Genomic DNA, 19,619 nt, shown 5'->3' with positions numbered 1-19,619 from the left:
AAACCACCACTGCAAAAGATTCTTCAAGGGATTCTGCACACAGAAAGTGATACCCAATATAACCATGAAAGGACAGGCAGTACCAAACTATGGAAAAATAAAAAGCAAGAAAGTAGAGAGTAACATCGATTTAGCTACACACAATCAAACCCTCAAAGAACTAAGACAACAAAATGACAGGAGTCACCACATACTATCAGTACTAACACTTAATGTTAATGGACTTAATTCCCCCATCAAAAGGCACCATTTGACAAAATGGATTTAAAAAAAGATCCAACAATTTGTTGCTTAAAGGAGATCCATCTCATCGATAGAAATAATCATAGGCTTAGGATGAAAGGCTGGAAGAAGATTTAATCATAGGCTTAGGATGAAAGGCTGGAAGAAGATTTACCAAGCTATTGGCCCCCAAAAACAGGCAGGAGTAGCAATACTTATCTCTGACAAAGTAGACTTCAAACCTACATTGATGAAATGAGATAAAGAAGGACATTCCATGCTAATAAAAGGGGCAATAGACCAAAAGGAGATAGCAGTTATCAACCTATATGCACCCAATGTCAATGCACCCAATTTCATCAAACATACCCTGAAGGACCTAAAAGCATATATTAACTCCAACACAGTGGTCATGGGAGACTTAACACCTCATTATCATCGATAGGTCATCCAAACAAAAAATCAATAAAGAAATCCTAGATCTGAAATATACCATAGATCAAATGGACCTGCTTGATGTCTACAGAACATTTCATCCAACACAATATACATTCTTCTCAGCTGCCCATGGAACCTTCTCCAAAATAGATCATATCCTGGGCCATAAAGCAAACCTCAGAAAATATAAGAAAATAGAAATTATACCATGCATTCTATCTGATCACAATGCATTAAAACTAGAACTCAACAACAAAAATAAAGACAAAAAACATGCAAACAGCTACAAACTGAGCAACTCATTGCTTAATGAACAATGGATCATTGATGAAATAAAAGAGGAAATTAAAATGTTCCTGGAAGTCAATGAAAATGAAAACATAACCTACCGGAACCTATGGGACACAGCAAAGGCAGTCCTGAGAGAAAAGTTTATAGCCATGAGTGCATATATTAAAAAGCCTGAAAGATCTCAAATCAGTGACCTAATGATACACCTCAAACTCCTAGAAAAACAAGAACAAGCAAATCCCAAAACAAATAGAAGGAGAGAAATAATAAAAATAAGAGCTGAAATCAATGAAATAGAAACCAAAAAAAAAACCATACAAATAATTAATGAAACAAAAAGTTGGATCGTTGAAAAAATAAACAAGATTGACACACCTCTGGCAAACCTGACTAAAATGAGGAGAGAAAAAACCCAAATCAGTAAAATCAGGAACGCAAAAGGGAAGATAACAACAAACACCATGGGAGTTCAGGAAATCATCAGACTACTTTAAGAATCTATATTCAAATAAGAAATGGACAGATTTCTAGATACTTCTGATCATTCAAAACTGAACCGAGAGGACATTAATCACCTGAATAGATCTATAACACAAAATGAAATTGAAGCAGCAATCAAGAGTCTCCCAAAAAGAAAAGTCCAGGACCTGATGGATTCTCTGCAGATTTCTATCAGACCTTTAAAGAAGAACGAATACCAACACTCCTTAAAGTCTTCCACAAAATAGAAAAGGAAGGAAAAGTGCCTAACACATTTTATGAAGCCAGTATTACACTTATCCCAAAACCAGGCAAAGGCACCTCCATAAAGGAGAACTATAGGCCAATCTCCTTAATGAACATTGATGCAAAAATCCTCAATAAAATAATGGCAAACTGAATTCAACAACACATCAAAAAGATCATTTACCACAACCATGTAGGCTTCGTCCCAGGAATGCAGGGGTGGTTCAACATACAAAAATCAATAAACGTAATAAACCACATTAACAGAAGCAAAGACAAAAACCACTTGATCATCTCAATAGATGCAGAAAAAGTCTTTGATAAGATCCAACACCATTTCATGATAAAGGCTCTAAGAAAACTATGGATAGGAGGAAAGCACCTCAATATTATAAAAGCTCTATATGACAAACCTACAGCCAGCATTATACTTAACAGTGAAAAACTGAAACCATTCCCTCTAAAATCAGGAATGTGACAAGGAAGCCAACTATCTCCACTCCTATTCAACATGGTACTGGAATTCCTAGCCAGAGCAATTAGGTAAGAAGAAGGACTAAAAGGAATACAAATAGGTAAAGAAACTGTCAAAATATCCCTGTTTGCAGATTATGTGATCCTATACCTTAAAGACCCAAAAAACTCTACTCAGGAGCTTCTAGACACCATCAACAGCTATAGCAAGGTAGCAGGATATAAAATCAACATAGAAAAATCATTAACATTTCTATACACTAATAATGAACAAACTGAAAAAGATTATATGAAAACAATTCCATTTACAATAGCCTCAAAAAAAATCAAGTATCTATGAGTAAATTTAACAAAGGGTGTGAATTACCTCTACAAGGAAATCTATAAACTTCTGAAGAAAGAGATTGAGGAAGACTATAGAAAGTGGAGAGATCTTCCATGCTCATGGGTTGGTAGAATCAACATAGTAAAAATGGCTGTACTCCCAAAAGCAATCTACATGTTTAACACAACTCCCATCAAAATCCCAATGACATTAATCGAAGAGATTGAAAAATCTACAGTTAAATTTATTTGGAAACACAAGAGACTGCGAATAGCCAAGGCAATACTCAGTAAAAAGAACAATGCTGGTGGTATCACAATACCCGACTTCAAACTATATTAAAAAGCAGTAGCAATAAAAACATCATGGTACTGACACAAAAACAGACATGAAGACCAGTGGACAGAATAGAGGACCCAGATATGAAGCCACACGACTATAACCAACTTATCTTTGACAAAGATGCTAAAAATATACAATGGAGAAATAGCAGCCTCTTCAACAAAAACTGCTGGGAAAACTGGTTAGCAGTCTGCAAAAAACTGAAACTAGATCCATGTTTATCACCCTATACCAATATTAACTCAAAATGGATCAAGGATCTTAATATCAGACCCCAAACTCTAAAGTTGGTGCAGGAAAGAGTAGGAAATACTTTGGAACTAATAGGTATAGGCAAGGACTTTCTCAATGGAACCCCAGCAGCACAGCAACTAAGAGATAGCATAGATAAATGGGACCTTGTAAAGCTAAAAAGCTTCTGTTCATCAAAAGAAATGGTCTCTAAACTGAAGAGAACACCCACAGAGTGGGAGAAAATATTTGCCAGCTACACATCAGACAAAGGACTGATAACCAGAATATATAGGGAACTCAAAAAACTAAACTCTCCCAAAATTAATGAATCAATAAAGATAATGGGCAAGTGAACTAAACAGAACTTTCTCAAAAGAAGAAATTCAAATGGCCAAAAAACATATGAAAAAATGCTCACCATCTCTAGCCATAAAGAAAATGCAAATTAAACCACACTAAGATTCCATCTCACCCCTGTTAGAATAGCCATCATTAGCAACACCACCAACAACAGGTGTTGGTGAGGATGTGGGGGGAAAGGAACCTTTATATACTGCTAGTTGGATTGCAAACTAGTAAAACCACTCTGGAAAAAAATTTGGAGGCTTCTTAAAAATCTAAACATTGATCTACCATATGATCCAGCAATACCACTCTTGGGGATATACTCAAAAGACTGTGACACAAGTTACTCCAGAGGCACTTGCACACCTATGTTTATTGCAGCACCATTCACAATAGCCAATTTATGGAAACAGCCAAGATGCCCCACTATCAATGACTGGATTAAGAAAATGTGGTATTTATACACAATGGAATACTACTCGGCCATGTAGAAGAATGAAATCTTATCATTTGCAGGTAAATGGATAGAAGTGGAGAACATCATTCTGAGCAAGGTTAGTCAGGCCCAGACCAAAAATCATATGTTCTTCTTCTTATGAGGACTTTAGATCAAGGGCAAACACAACAAGGGAATTGGATTTGATCACATGATGAGGCAAAAGCACACAAGGGAGGTATGAGGATAGGCAAGAAACCACCCCCTCCAAAAAAAAAAAAAAAAAACAAGATAGCATTTGTTGCCCTCAATGCAGAGAAACTAATGCAGAAACTTTAAAGCACCAGAGGCCAATAGGAGAAGGGGACCAGGAACTATAGAGAAAAAGTTAGATCAAGAAGAATTAGCTTAGAAGGTAACACACACGCACAGGAAATCAATGTGAGTCAACTCCCTGTATAACTATCCTTATCTCAACTAGCAAAAACCCTTGGTCTTTCCTCTTATTGCTTATACTCTCTCTTCAACAAAATTAGAGATAAGGGCAAAATAGTTTCTGCTTGGTAGCGAGGGGGTAGTTGGGGAGAGGGAGAGGGTGGGGGAAAGGGAAGAGAAATGACCCAAACATTGTATGCTCATATGAATAAAAGAAATTTAAAAAAATAAATAAAAGTAAACCAGTGAAAGCAGGAGGAGGGAGGTCTGGGATAGCTTTAACTTCTATAGTGGGAGAAACCAAGACTAACACATCTTTTGAATTAAGAAAATCCTGTTCAATAAAGCATTAGTCTTCCAGATAAATAAAGCCATAATTTGCATTTAAAAATTGGAGATTTCTGTGTATTCCTAAATTCTTAAATTTTGAGTGACAGCACCCCCTTGGTAAGTTAACTAAAACTTATTGTAAAATGGCTTCTTCCTGGGTCATTTTATAAAAACTTATCGAGCCAACTATTGGAACTGTATGCCAGGCCTAGTGTGCTGGGAATTACAGGAACAAAAGTCTTTGCCCTCAAATAAACTTCAGGACAGGGAGTCCTATAAACCCATTCAGAATAAAGTGACGGAAACTGTAATGGATGTGCATTTAGCATATACCGGAGCATGTGAGACATGTTTTTCTAGCGTTTTCATCCCTTGGGGAGGTGACTCCTAAGCTTCATCTCGAAGGCCTGTGGGTATAAATCAAGGAGAGAAACAGGTTTGCAACAGCATAAATGAGAAAACAAGGAAGGGGATAAGAAATCTTAGTGTGAGGACTCATTGAATGGCTTACATCAGTTACATTCAGATTTAAGTTTTATTATGCTGACCATAGAGGACAGTGTTGATAGGAAGCTTGGAGATTAGCAGTAAATTTGTGCAACTGAGTGAGATGAGAATGGAATAGAACAGGCTCAAGAAATACTTAAAAAGTGAAATCTTCATTACTCTTAAGTTTTTGCTTTCTAGGGTGAATTGCTGGAAAATATAAGTCCCAATTGAGAGGAGGACACCTAGTTCAGGAAGATTATCTCCTACGTGTAATGTAGAAGCCAGTTTTCTAGATATGTATAGACAAAGTTAGTGAATGTCTATCAATGCACAATGTAATTTTATCTTCTACAGCATGGAAGTGCTATTATTCCAAATGCTTTCTTGGATCTTTTAGGCCTAATTAAAATTTAAAACATTAAGATTAAATGGTAGAATTCAGGACAGCTTTTTGTTTTTACTCCAAAATTTAGTCCTTTCCTATAAGGTCTCATGTTCTTCATTCTCCCCTTACTATCTTATTATCATAGATATTTTAAGTTACCAAAGGAAAATATCATATAAAAATAGTGTGCTTGATGTGTTTTCTTAATTCACATGTTATAGAATACTAATAGTTGTATGTTTTTAGGGTGTTTTCAAGCCTATGGACCTCAATCGTGTCATCAAACTCCTTGAAGAGAATGATGAGGTGAGTAAGCTTTGACAGAAAATTACTTTGCTACATCACTTACAAACTTTTATTTCCCTGAATGATAACATATCTTTCCCCATAATTTGTCTACTTTTGTTGAAAACTGTTTACACAGTATATGTCTTATATTCAGGAATGGTTTAAATTTAGTGTGAGTGTATTTAGCCAGGTAGGAAGCCTGGAATAAGAGACTCAATTTGCTTTTATGGGATAGACAAATCCATGTTGGCCGTAAACAGAAGAATTCATAAGAGTAAAACAGGTCATGTCCAGGGTAGGTTAATAGCGAGATGGGGAGGGTAAATGAAGAGGGTAAAAGGAGGGTGAATATGGCTGAGGTACTTTTATACATGCATAAGTATGGAATACTGCAATCTGTTGAAGTCATTTTAAGAAGGAGAGTAGGGGAAAAGGGAGAGTAGTGGAAAGGGTTCATCAAACCAGGATACAATATATGTATATACAGAAATGTCACAACAAAACTCCCTGTAAATTTCATTCTAATAAAAATTATTTTCTTAAAAAAAGAAAACAAAAAGAGTAGAGAAAGGGTGGTCTATCCTCTGTTAATTGCTTATTACCAAGTAATGTTGGAGAAGAGAGTTGGGAGGAAAAAGGGTATTACAGTGTACCAATAAAAATGTTCTCATATGAATTTCTCATATACACACTCTTGCATATGTGTAGATGATTTATTTTGAGGGAAATCATATATTGAATGTAATATAAATAAAGCTATTTAAAAACAAGACTTAAAACTAAGAGTTTAGATATTGGGGGATAGGGTAATAAGAATGCTTTCACACATGCTCACGTATTTACACTCTTCTGAAGTTATCCAAGAATTTGCTAAAATCTGACCAAAAGCCAGAGCTCACTGGAAAATTATATGTGGTTTTTTTTTCCCAAAGAAGATTACACATTCTTATTAAGTACACAATGTATTGCCATAATATAATCACTAAAGCAAAGCAATGTTCTATGATTAGTAAACACAAAGGGTAGTCATTGTTTTAACATTTTTTAGTCTCTATTTTTTAACATAGAAGAAAAAATAAAATAATAATCAGAAATAATTTGCTGATTGCTTTTTGTGAAAAGTTATTTTTAAATTGTGACTATATTTGTATTTCCATAAAAAAGAAAACACAGCTACAGAGAGTTCCTACTAGGTGTTAAATTTTAAGACTGGAAGTGGGAAGACGGGGTAGACAAAGCCACAACTTTTTATGAACAGTTAAGATTAAAAGGACAGAAGGGATTCTATCTTGAAAGCATATCACAGTAGAGAAATGTGTTTTGTTTTTGTTTTTAAATGACTAAAATGTTTGGTTTTCACAGTATACTTTGTGTATATATTTTAGAGTTTACAAATACAATTTCTGGAATCAGATTGCCAAATTTGACTTCTAACACTATCACTTTTTAGCTATGCATTTTAGGATAAATTGCTTAAAGTATTTCAGCTTGTGTTTCCTACTCTGGAAAAGGGGAATAATAAATCCTGGTAATAGAGTGATTTTGAAGATTAATGCAGTGATATTTATATATAGCAATGATACGGTGCATGCATGGAAAATAAGTCTTCATCTTCCAGCTATGGTTAATACTATTTCTGGAAACAGTTACTGATTTATATCACCTAATTTTGATTTCTAATTTCATAATCGAATTCAAGTGGTGAGTGGCGAGGGCCAGCCTAAGCCTCTCACCTACCCTGGTCACCTGGGGCTTTACCCAAGCGATGCTCTGCTGTTGTGCTGTGGTTTGCTATAAGAGCTACAGGGGATCAAACAATAAAGACTGGAAGTTGAGCTTTAAGCAGGAAAAGACCCTTCTAAAAAAATCTCAGAAGAAAAAATTGGGAGATGAAAAAGACGTTTTCCTAAAGCCAAGTCTGAAGAAATCATTTGCATCAAATGATATAAAGGAAAATACAGTTAATATATTTACTCCCTAAATACACAGAATTACTTTATTCATTTGCCACGGTAAAGCCACTAGCTCCAAAAACAGGAAGTATACAAAACAGCATATTAACTCTTAATTTAGTTAACAGCATACTGAAAAGACAGATTGTAAAATGGAAACATCAATTAACTAAGATTTAGGTATGGGTGGTTTTCATAAATTTTTTGAGAACCTGAATTCTACAACTATTACTTTGACAATTTCAAATTCAGGAGGTAATTTGAAACCCAAGAAGTGCTTGAAATAACTACAAGTCACCTTGCTAACCCAAAGTCTAAAAATAATTCCATTAAAATTAAGTCTTTTTAGGAAATTCCATTCTTTTTCAGCACAGTTGAAGAACTAAAGATGAATAGCTGTTTTTGTACCTCCAGAAAATTCTAAACATGCAGTTCATTCTTTCGTACCAGTGCAAAAAGAAACCATGGAAAAGGAAGACATGGACACTGAAGATTCCTTATATGAGGAAGTAGACCATGGTGCAGAAATTTTACAAACTGAGCGTTCTTACTGCAGACAAGACATAAAGAAGGAACATCTTTGGCAAAAAGTTTCTAAGCTGCATTCAAAGATAACTCTTCTTGAGCCACAAGAGAAACAAACCCTAGGAAGTTGAAGTCTTTGGAAGCTCTTATAAGTCAACTAAAGCAGGAAAACTGGCTATCTAAGAAAATGTCAACATTACAAAACATTTCATGACATATGAAGTCACTATGATATAGAGTAAAAAAGGGTTTGAAGATACAATTTTATAGAAGTTTTTCTAACTAAACAAAATTATATGTAAAGTGAACTTTTCCCTATAAATTTGTCTTCATGAACCTATGAAAGTGCTCTAATGTTATAAACATCATCCTGTTCTTATAGTGCCCATTATAAAAGAAAAACTAGACAGCTGTAGGATTGAAGAAACAGTTTTATTACTTGACAGTTTTCTACACTATAGCTCAAATACTGTGAATAAATAATAAGATTTAGTCATAAAATGAGAGATCAAAGATACAGTCAAAACAGCCCAGAACAGATAATTCTGGTTGTACCACTGGCATATAATTTGAACAAGCTATTCATCAAACACTTGCCTAGCTTGTACAAGGCCCTGGGTTTTGATCCCCAGCTGGGGGAGAGGTGGAGATAGAAAAAAGATTGAGCCTCAATCCTTAATCTGTAATAAGGGTGTTTACTAGATCATTAATAGTTTGTTTATGTATAGCTCCTTCCCTTTCTATTAAGATACTTTTATGAGAACAGATTTTCTGTAAGATAATATATACTTACATCATAGTAGAAGTTGGTTAGAATTTGATATTTACTATTGGATTATCCTCAGTATTCTATATCATTTAACCATTTGTTCATAGTCATATGTCTGTAATATAAAGGAAAATATATTTTCTTGCAGTGGAACTCATCTTTTAGGAGAGGTACTTTAAATTTGAAATATGTATATTTCAGAATTTTAAATATAGCTGCGCATAATAATGCATCATTTGAGTTTCTTTAAATACCCTGTATTTATGAACTTATATTTATAAATCAAAAACTTTAATGAGACTAATTTTAAGTACATATAAGTATATTTTAGAAGTCATAGTGTCTATTTCTTAATAAGCATAGTTTTTAAACTGTGTGCTTGTGTTCTTTTTTAAAATCCAAAATAAGAGTATAATACTTAATATTATATATTCCCTTTTGCGTATATTTTAGTAAAGTTTATGAGGAGGAAATTATAGGCAGAGAATGCTAGTAGGACAACAGCTCTCTTAAAAAGGAGAGGTGATTGTGATACAAATAAAAATACTGTTTCTATCTTTCCAAATTGAAGAAAAATAAATGTAAAAGCCAAAACTTTGTGGTAACAACACAAATGTGAAAAATACATATGTTCCTTGAGAATTTGCAGCCAGTATAATTGAATAAATATGGTATTTTATGTGGTGTTGAGTGATTTTCTATCACTCTGAATCTTACTGTTTTTTTATCTGTTATTAGAAGTACTTTTATTTATCTTAAAGTATGGTTTTGAGAATTCTATAAGATAGCAAGCATCTTTTTAGACCTGGAAAACAGGAGATGCTCAGGGGAGGTGGCCTAAACAATGTATACACATGTGAGTAAATGTAAAAATGATAAAATTTTAAAAAAGAAAGAAATAGGAGATACTCAAATCAATAAACATTAGTTGACTCTGAATGCAAATAATATAGTAATTGTTTTGTAAATGCATGATGATTATTTTTAACTGTATTTCACTTAGTTTCTGCAGAATAATAAAAATAATTTATATTATTGGCTGTGTATCAGCTAGTGATAAAAAACTAAGAGGTGTTTTTATTAGGTGACCATTGGAGGAAGTAGAAGTTAAAATTAAGTATTCCTATGTTGCATTTTGCTAATACTTAATTTAAAAATTAGTAATACAGATGAAAAGAACCTTAACAATATAATGATACTAATTTTCTGTTTGTTTAACGTTATAGATTTTTCAAAAAATAATATATGTATCTTAGCTGTATTTCTTTAAAACTTAATAAATTTTAGGTATCTAAGAAAAAAATAAATAGTAGTTTTATTTTTTCCTTCTCTGTTTCAGGAAACATAATGCTTGTGGTAACTTAAGAATTGCTTGAATAATTTTAATGTCTCTAATTTCTTTGTGTATTAAAGACATTTTTAAAAATATCAACAAATTTAATAGCACAAATGAATTAAAAGAGAATATTTGTCTTAGGATGATTTAGAAGAAAAGCAGCTTAAATCTGTCAAGAAACTGGTACGGTATTATCAGAATGGGCTTGTATCCTTTACATCTATGTGGATGTTTCTTTCATGTATCTTGAAATAGAAGAATCTCTATTAGAAAATGTTCTAGCTTCCTATTGCTTCAGTAACAAATTATTGATTACTGGCTTAAAACAATATACATTTATTATCTTGTAGTTCTAGAGGTCATAAGCCCAGAGTCAATCTCACATGGGTAAAGTTAAGGTGTTACAGGGCCAGGTTCTGAAGACTGTGGGAGAGGACCTATTTCCTTGCTTTTCCCACCTTCTAGAGGCTTCTTGTGTTCATGATCTTCCTCTTCCCAGTGTCATCACTGTCACCTCTGCTTCTGTCATCATATTTCCTCCTCCACTCTCTTGCACTGGGCCTATCTGGAAAATCTAGTATAATTTTTCCATTTTAAGATCCTTAACTTGATCACATCTGAAAGTCCCTTTGCCATCTAAGGTAACATATTAACAGATTCCTACTATTAGGACACGGACATCTTTGGGGAGGCCATTATTTTGTTCATTATACTGTTCTTACCTTTGGATAATGTCAGGTTCTATATATTAGGAAAGACTTGATGTAATCAGGAGGGCCAAGTCAAAGTCTTGTTTCTACCAATTTACATGGGAAGTTGTACCTTCCTAAGCATCTAAATTGCTCCAGCCTTATAAATTAATAAGGATATTTGTACCTCATGAGGTTGTTAAGAAGATCAGATGAGGTAATATTCATGAAAGTGCTTCAAAGTCTGAAAAACATATAAATATATTGTCTTAACTGAATATACTACCCTGATCACAATGGAAACCAGTGTGTCTCTAAACTGTGTGTAAGGAACAGTTTCTTTTTGGGTGGTTGGTTTATTTATAGACCTTTGTGTATACATGCTGTTTTCAAACACAATAAAAATGTTAGAGAATATTAGGTTGTTATAAAAGTTTTTAAATGTCCACTCTCACTTTCCACACCCATCTTATCAGAGACTGGAAACACATTTTAGAATAGATAGTGGGCCATAGACTCCACTTTGACTAGAATTGACCTGACCCATCTCTGACAGCTGTCTGACTTATCTAAAGAAATATCAGTCTAACATCAGTTTGTCCCAGTTCAAAATGTTTCAAACCTTACATTCAGAGAAATTTGCCATATAACTTCATGTAAATCTTTATTTTAGCCTTGGTTTTATATGGATCTGTTGGACCAGTCTGAGAGCTTGAGGATGTTAAGCATTACTTAACATTTCTTGGTGGTACCTAAGAAAGTCTACCACCAAGTGATTTCATTTGCTGCCTTAACCTGATACCCTAACATCTCGATCATCACCCCCAACCCTCAGGATTGGAAGTTTGTGGCAAATGGCTCTATTTCTGAATGCATTTACTAAGCTGACTTTAGAAGTTGTAAAACTATGCAAAGATAAATTAGGAAAGTGTCTTGGTCATTCCTTTAGGAAGTTATTGCTTCCTAAAAAGCTCCTAAAAAGAAGTTAGAAATAATAGGATTCAACCAAGAACTGTGAGACAAATCCATGATCTCTTAGCCATAAAACACTATAAATGAAATTTGTTTATGTACCCATAGGGCTTTTAAAAGAGCTAAAACAAAATATGCTTTGCCTAAAGATCTAGAGGCTGTATTTTGCTTTCAAATTAGTTTTAAATGAAATAAAATCCCAACCAATTTTTACTAAATACAAGAAAAAGCATCTGAGTTAAATGTGAATAAAGGAATGCATTAAATAAAATTGGGACTGCTTGTTCTAAAGCAGTGTCTGTTTTTGTCTATGTGAACAGAATGAAGGATATAATTGAGCCTAATCATTAAGTTAATTTTTAATGAATTTTTACTCATTGTCAACAGTAAGTTATTGATCAACTGAATATATGGTGTGGTAATTGGTAATCTAATTTAAAGTTCTGGAGAAAGGAAATAAATTTTGCATAAAAGGTTACTGACAAAAGCTAAATAATATTGCTAAAAGTACAGGCCTAATTTTCCCTCTTTAGACTTTAAAATAATAATTAAAATAGGGTCTATCACATTTAACAAAATAGATGGAATTCTGTAGACTGTCTTGACAGTGCCATAAAGAACTGCATGCTAATAAAGAAATTAATGTTAATTTTTTTTCTTAACTAAAAATATTAAAGCCCTTAAGGGATTTGGCACAGATTTTTAAAATCCTGAATCTGTGTGCAGGAAAAATTGAAAACCAGCCCTGTTTTATAGAACCTGCATATGACATCCTAAAACTGTGTGGGTAAGTTGTTTTTCTTTATTTTATATTAGCATGAAATGTTTTATCATGTTTTATTTTGTATTATAGAGATACTAGGGGCTGCAGAGTGGTTCAAGCAATAGAGCACTTGCCTAGCAAGTGTGAAAACCGGAATTCAAGCCCCAGTAGCACCAAAATAGGCAAATAAATAAATAAATAAAGGTAGTAGTTACTACAGAATAGCAGAGAGATAGAACTAAGAAAACTTCAGTTCATCACCTGATTCCTGAGCTGAATCAGAGATGATATCTCAAGTGGAGTCAATTTCATTATAGTCTAAGATTGCAAGCCACAGGGGATTAAACTGTGAGTATATAAAACATTTTCTTGTAATTAGTTGCTGTCAAATGAATGATAAATATTTGATGAAACCAAGAAGTTACAGTATTTAGAGAGAAACCTTTAGTAAACTTATGGATAATACTCATAGTTTCAGTCTAGCTTCGTTTATTTTTCCTCCTTTCACTTAGATATTTGGCTGTCAAAGAAATATTAGGTTCTACATGTTGTTCTATTTGATTTCCCATTTTAAATAAAGAATAAGTATCCCTAATTATAGTTGGTATATAGTTGTGAATTTAAACTAGAAGTAAGAATTATAAAATTGATGCCTTAATTGCTATACCATTATTTCTACAACCAGTTCTGAAAACTACATATACAATGCTTTTTTGCTGCCACATAGTTGGCTAATCTAGGCATACATTAAAATATCCAGTGTTTAGTTATTCATTATACTATACTGAGGAAACTTCTTAAAGTGAGAATATTCTTTCTGACATCTTTGCTCTCTAGGCCTTTCTACCAATTTAACTTTTTAAATAGCATTATATCTTTACAATTCAATTAATACTATTGATGTGCAATATTACTAGTAGAAGTATGTGCACATGATAGTTTCTAACTCTCACTTTTAGATTTAGCAGCAATAATATTTAAATTTTTATAATCACTTACATTTGTTTTGATATCTGAATAAAATAATAAAGAAAAGAATATTGAATGCTGACACCATGCCTTACTCTTTAAAAGGGACCATGGAAAAAAAGAAATAAATGGTGCCTTCAGGGAACTAATTGGAATTGTTGTTATAGACATGAGGTTGAACTGTGCACTTCCTAGAGCACTGGGTCCATCAGCATCACTTCAGTGTCAGTGCTCCTGTGGAGCTCTGTGAAGCCAACTGAATGGTTTTTGCATAATATGACAAATCTTAATTTTTTTCCTATTTTCCTAATTTCTGCTTATGTCTTACATTTATCCACACTTCCTCCTCAGTTGATTGTCTTTTCAAGACATTTTTGGGAGATAAAAACATTGAAAATAAATGCAACCAAACCTTTCTGTTTGGGCCTCTAATACGTTTTTCCATTACATCAGAAGTATTTGCTTATTTTTTTCATAACATTTTTGGTTGAAAACTCTTCTGATGGGAGTCTTATTAGGTAGAAAAACAAAAATAAGTTTGAGGATGGAAATACTAGTTTTAGAGTTCATTTAGAGATTCAACAGTCTGTTAGATAACAAGTAGTAAGTGACTGTTCCAAATGACAATTCTAAAAAAACAATAGAAGTGAACTTCTGTGGGATTTATAAAATTATCCTTTTCATAGCTTGCCCTTGATATGGCTTTAAATTCAAATTGACCGGCATATGGTAGCCCCTTGGTACCCATGGGGCTGTGGTTCCAAGGAGACTGCCATGATGGAAGGACTGCGCATGCTCGGGATTCTGACAGTGGGCTTGCTGCGCAGACCTGACTCCTTTTCCCAAGCCCACCCCACTTCCTCTGCAGACACGCCTCTCGGCAACCTCGCACTTTTGCTTGTGCACTTCAATTAAGCACATTCACTTTTACCGTGATTTTTTTTTTATTCACATGTGCATACATTATTTGGGTCATTTTTCCTCCCTGTACCCCTCCCACCCTATCTCCCGCTTCCACCTCAGTTCTAGGCAGGTCATGTTCTGCCTTTATCACTAGTTTTGTGGAAGAAAAGAGACAAGCTTAATAAGGAAGACAAAGTATTTTTGCTAGCTGAGTTGAGGCTAGCTATACAGAAATATTCCTAGCATTGCTTTCGTGTACACGTGTTATGACCCATATTAATTCATCTCTAACTGATCTTTACACTGGTTACTGATCCCCTTCTCATGATAACCTCTGTTGTTTTAAGGTTTCTGTATTAGTTCCTCTGGAGTGAGGACATCAAACACTTTCATGTTTTGGGTTTTCTACCTATTTCTATATCACCAAAATGTGCTCTCCCCTTGTCATGTGGTCCCAGTCCAGCCACACTGCTGCATTTGCCCTAGATCTAAAGTCCGCATATGAGGGAGAACATACGATTTTTGATCTTCTGAGCTGGCTGACCTCGCTCAGAATGATGTTCTCTAGTTCCATCCATTTACCTGCAAATGATAAGATTTCATTCTTCTTCATGGCTGAGTAAAATTCCACTGTGTACAAGTACCACATTTTCTTGATCCATTCATCAATAGTGGGGCATCTTGGTTGTTTCCATAACTTGGCTATTGTGAATAGTGCTGCAATAAATATGGGTGTGCAGATGCCTCTGGAGTAACCTGTGTCACATTCCTTTGGGTATATCCCCAGGAGTGGGATTGCTGGATCATATGGCAGGTCAATGTTTAAGTTTTTAAGGTGTCTCCAAATTTTTTTCCAGAGTGGTTGCACCAGCTTGCATTCCCACCAGCAGTGGATTAGGGTTCCTTTTTCCCCACATCCTGGCCAACACATGTCATTAGGTGGTGTTTTTGATGATGGCTATTCTAACAGGTGTGAGGTGGAATCTTAGTGTGGTTTTGATTTGCATTTCCTTTATGGCTAGAGATGGTGAGCATTTTTTCATGTGTTTTTTTGCCATTTGAATTTCTTTTGAGAAAGTTCTGTTTAGTTCATTGCCCATTTTTTAATTGGTTCATTGATTTTAGGAGAGTTTAGTTTTTTGAGTTCCCTGTATATTCTGGTTATCAGTCCTTTGTCTGATGTATAGGTGGCAAATATTTTCTCCCACTCTGTGGGTAGTCTATTCAGTTTAGAGACCATTTCTTTTGTTGTGCAAAAGCTTTTTAATTTTATGAAGTCCCATTTGTCCATCCTTTCTCTTAGTTGCTGGGCTGCTGGAGTTCTATTGAGGAAGTCCTTGCCTATACCTATTAGTTCCAGAGTGTTTCCTGCTCTTTCCTGTACTAACTTCAGAGTTTCGGGTCTGATATTTAGGTGCTTGATCCATTTTGAGTTGATACTAGTACAGGGTGATAGACATGGATCTAGTGTCAGTTTCTTGCAGATGGATAACCAGTTTTCCCAGCAACATTTGTTGAAGAGGCTGTCTTTTGTCCATTATATGTTTTTGGCACCTTTGTCAAAAATGAGGTGGTACAGTTGTGTGGATTCATCTCTGGATCTTCTATTCTGTTCCACTGGTCTTCATGTCTGTTTTTATGCCAGTACCATGCTGTTTTTATTGCTATTGCTTTGTAATATAGTTTGAAGTCTGATATCGTGATACCTCCAGCATTGCTTTTTTTGCTGAGTATTGCCTTGCCTATTCGCAGTCTCTTGTGTTTCCAAATGAACTTTAGAGTAGATTTCTCAGTCTCTGTGATGAAAGTCATTGGGATTTTGATGGGAATCGCATTAAACATGTAGATTGCTTTTGGTAGTATAGCCATTTTTACTATGTTGATTCTACCAATCCATGAGGACCGGAGATCTTTTGAGTGCCATTTACTTTATGGGAGGCAGATTTCCACAAAATTAGAGGTAGAGAGAAACACTCAGCACACAGTGACCTAAACGCAATTGAGCATAGTGGGAGGCTATGAGCTTTTCCACATCAACCAAGCCACAAAATGTCCCTGAGGATTTAAATTTTTGTTTTTGAAATTTCTTTCAATTGATTTACTTAGTACTCTTGGTCAAAACCATGTGTAATAAATCTGGGGACTAAAGTAAGCTTACTGTAGTCTACATCCATTTATCATAGTTCCCAGTGCCATTTTTAACTACTTGGTTAATTTTTCATGGAATACATCAATTAAAAGTCCTACATATAGGATATATTGAACTTTAAACAACACAGCAGTTTCAAAATTTGAATTTATGGAATGCCAAAATAGTTTGTATTTTGTATTTAAGAAATAATTTTTATCTCTCCTTTGAAATTTAGACTAGTGACCCAGGGTTCATGTGCCTGATCTTTTATGATACATAAATAAGTATTTTCAAATAACTTTAGCTATAGAAGTATAAAATCAATTTTAATATAATTAATATTTGTTAATTTGAATTCCTTATTGTCCCCAAAAGCATTCTGTTCTTTTGTGAGTAGTTTCTAAGCCAGTTAGTAAAGAAAGAGCACTGACCTTTTAAAATAAACCAACAGGAGTTTGTGGTCCACACCTGTAATCCCAGCTACACAGGAGACCATCTGGAGTATGGAGGTTTAAGGCAAAGTTAGCAAGACCTCATCTTAACCAGTAAAACCAAGCATGTTGGCACTTGCCTGGCTGAACCTGGCATAAACCCAGTACCCCATCTGAAAAATAACTAAAGTGAAAAAGAGATAGAGGATGGCTTAAGTGGTAGAGTGCTTGCCTAGCAAGGGGGAGGCCATGAGTTCAAACCCACCATAGTACCCCCCCAAAAAAAAAAGCAAAAAAAAATTTTGTTAGCTAGAATTCCAAGGGTTGTTTTTGTTTGTTTGGTTGGTTGGTTGGTTTTGATACTAGAGATTGAATCCAGGACTCACACAAGATAGGAAAGCACTCTACATCTTGAGCTATGCCCCCAGAGCTATTTTGTTTTTGAGACAGCCTGGTTCTGTCTGACCTTGAACTCAAGATCTTCCTACCTTGGTCTCTCAAGTAGCTGGGATTATAGATATGCACTACCATGTCAGGCTCCTTAAATAGTTTTTAAGTTAAAGGTGAGTCATCTTAACACTGATAGAATAGCAGTTATAATTCATCATTATTTTGCCCTCAGAGAGAGAGTTCTTAAGTTTTTTATTAACACAGTGATGCAAGATGATTTTTTTTAGCTTATGCCTTTTACATCCATCTCTCTTCATTTTTATAAACCTATTGTATTTTCTTTTGGGGTAGTTAGTTAGAAATACAAATTTTTTGATGGTTGTCAGTTCCTCAGAGCTGAAGAATAGGACAGCATCCTCATTTTATTCTTCATAAAGGAAATTTTCTCTACTTTACAAATGATATTTCAACCAAAGACTTCATCAAAGGTTACTCTAACATTCTCCGTTCTTATTGAAGCTTGCCATTTTTGAAAAAGAAAGTATCAGATGAAATAACTTATGCTGAAGATACTGCTAATTCAGTTGCACTTCTGGGTAAGTTCAGCTTTCTTTAATGTAGGGGTGTGACATGATAGGCCCATTAACATAAAGGAAATGTCTGTTTTCACTAAAAGTACTCCCTCTCTCGTACCTGAGCACTTCTCCTATTTTCTATGTGGGAGCTCATCGTAGTGTACATGGTGATAATTCTGGTATTGTTTTCTGCTCAAGTGTTTCATGGTACTAGCAAGATTCTAAATTCCTTAAGTACAGACTGACAGTTACTTCCTTCTGCTAATTTGACTTGATGTTATTTAATTTGGTGAATTTTTTTAAAAGTTTTTATTAATCAGAAAGCATATGTCCCCTTCTCTCAATAATCACAAAAATGATTTCAATTTTGAGTTTTTATATTGAATAGCTAGAATCATTGAGTACCTCCTTGTTCATTAAATGATTAAAAATTTAACTAAAATCATGAAATGATGGACCACTAAGAACTTAACACAATATATGTAAAGAGGCAGATATGATATTTTAGATACAAAAATATGAAAAATGTCATAAAAGAATAGGCAGTTATATTCAGATTATTGCTTGATTTTTCTACAGAAAGAAAATAATTTCCTAGGAATGACATCAGTGAAACTCTAGCTCTTTGAGTCACTCCCTGGGACATAACAGCATGTTTCCAAAACAGAGTTAAAGGAGAAATAAAAGATGCACAATTGACCCAATAAATTTTTAAAAAGTATCTGCTGAATAATTATGTTCCAAGCATTTTACTCCATAAAGACTTCAGTGATTCAACTGCAGTGAATAAAAAAATTTTGATTTTTAACATATTATTATATGTTTTTAACATTTTATTTTTAACATGGATTTTATTTATGATTTTAATTTGTAATTATGTCTGAATAAGTTTCATACTTCAACTGGAGTTACACTATTTTTTAAATGTTTCTGTTGACCTTATTCTAAAATGTTGCTTCCAAGAGTGCTGGCAGATATTTGTATGATAAAAATGTGTCCCATTTCTTTTGAGTGTCAGCCTCTTCTTTTCTTAGTCAGTCTGCCAAAGGAGCACATTACTGTTTCATGAGGGCAGTGTGAACTCTTAGCTTATCATCACCTCTGTACTGATTACTTACTGCATGTACTGATCTCCTGCCCTTCTTTTATTTTTTTTAATTGCTGGAAACATGAGTTTAAACTTAAATGATTGTATACAGTGTGCAGTGTTGAACAAAAGCTATTCACAACTGTTATTAATACCTTCCAGTTTGTACTATTTACTAGTAGGTTGAATTAGGTTTTCTTCTAAATGATACGTAGATATTTCTAACTCAGGATCAGGATTCTGGAAAGGGAGAAGGGAAGGAATTGGTACACTCCCCAAGATGATTAAACAAGAAGCTGTAAAAATGATCTAAATTTACAGGAAATAAAACTGGAGAAGCAAATGAAAAGCCCTACAATTTCCCATA

General features: G+C 34.3%; 1 protein-coding gene across 9 annotated transcripts in view; it reads left to right on the top strand.

Annotated features, from left to right (window-relative positions):
- Positions 1–19,619, top strand: part of Cfap69 (cilia and flagella associated protein 69) — a 66,392-nt gene that overhangs the window by 8,854 nt on the left and 37,919 nt on the right. For 5 of the 9 annotated variants that reach the window (XM_074064789.1, XM_074064787.1, XM_074064786.1 and 2 more), the window contains exons 2-5: positions 5,719–5,778; positions 10,484–10,549; positions 12,681–12,790; positions 18,110–18,186. In XM_074064789.1, coding sequence (XP_073920890.1) covers positions 5,719–5,778; positions 10,484–10,549; positions 12,681–12,790; positions 18,110–18,186 — 313 coding nt within the window. Of the gene's footprint in view, positions 1–5,718; positions 5,779–10,483; positions 10,550–12,680; positions 12,791–18,109; positions 18,187–19,619 lie in introns of those variants that run through there. The other 4 variants (XM_074064790.1, XM_074064793.1, XM_074064792.1 and 1 more) reach the window with 4 other exon arrangements.

The sequence above is a fragment of the Castor canadensis genome, chromosome 2 (genome assembly GCF_047511655.1).
Source record: "Castor canadensis chromosome 2, mCasCan1.hap1v2, whole genome shotgun sequence".
In the NCBI taxonomy this organism is placed as follows: Eukaryota; Metazoa; Chordata; class Mammalia; order Rodentia; family Castoridae; genus Castor; species Castor canadensis.
The sequence above is the reverse complement of the archived record's forward strand: the minus strand, read 5'-3'. Positions and strand labels throughout refer to the sequence as shown.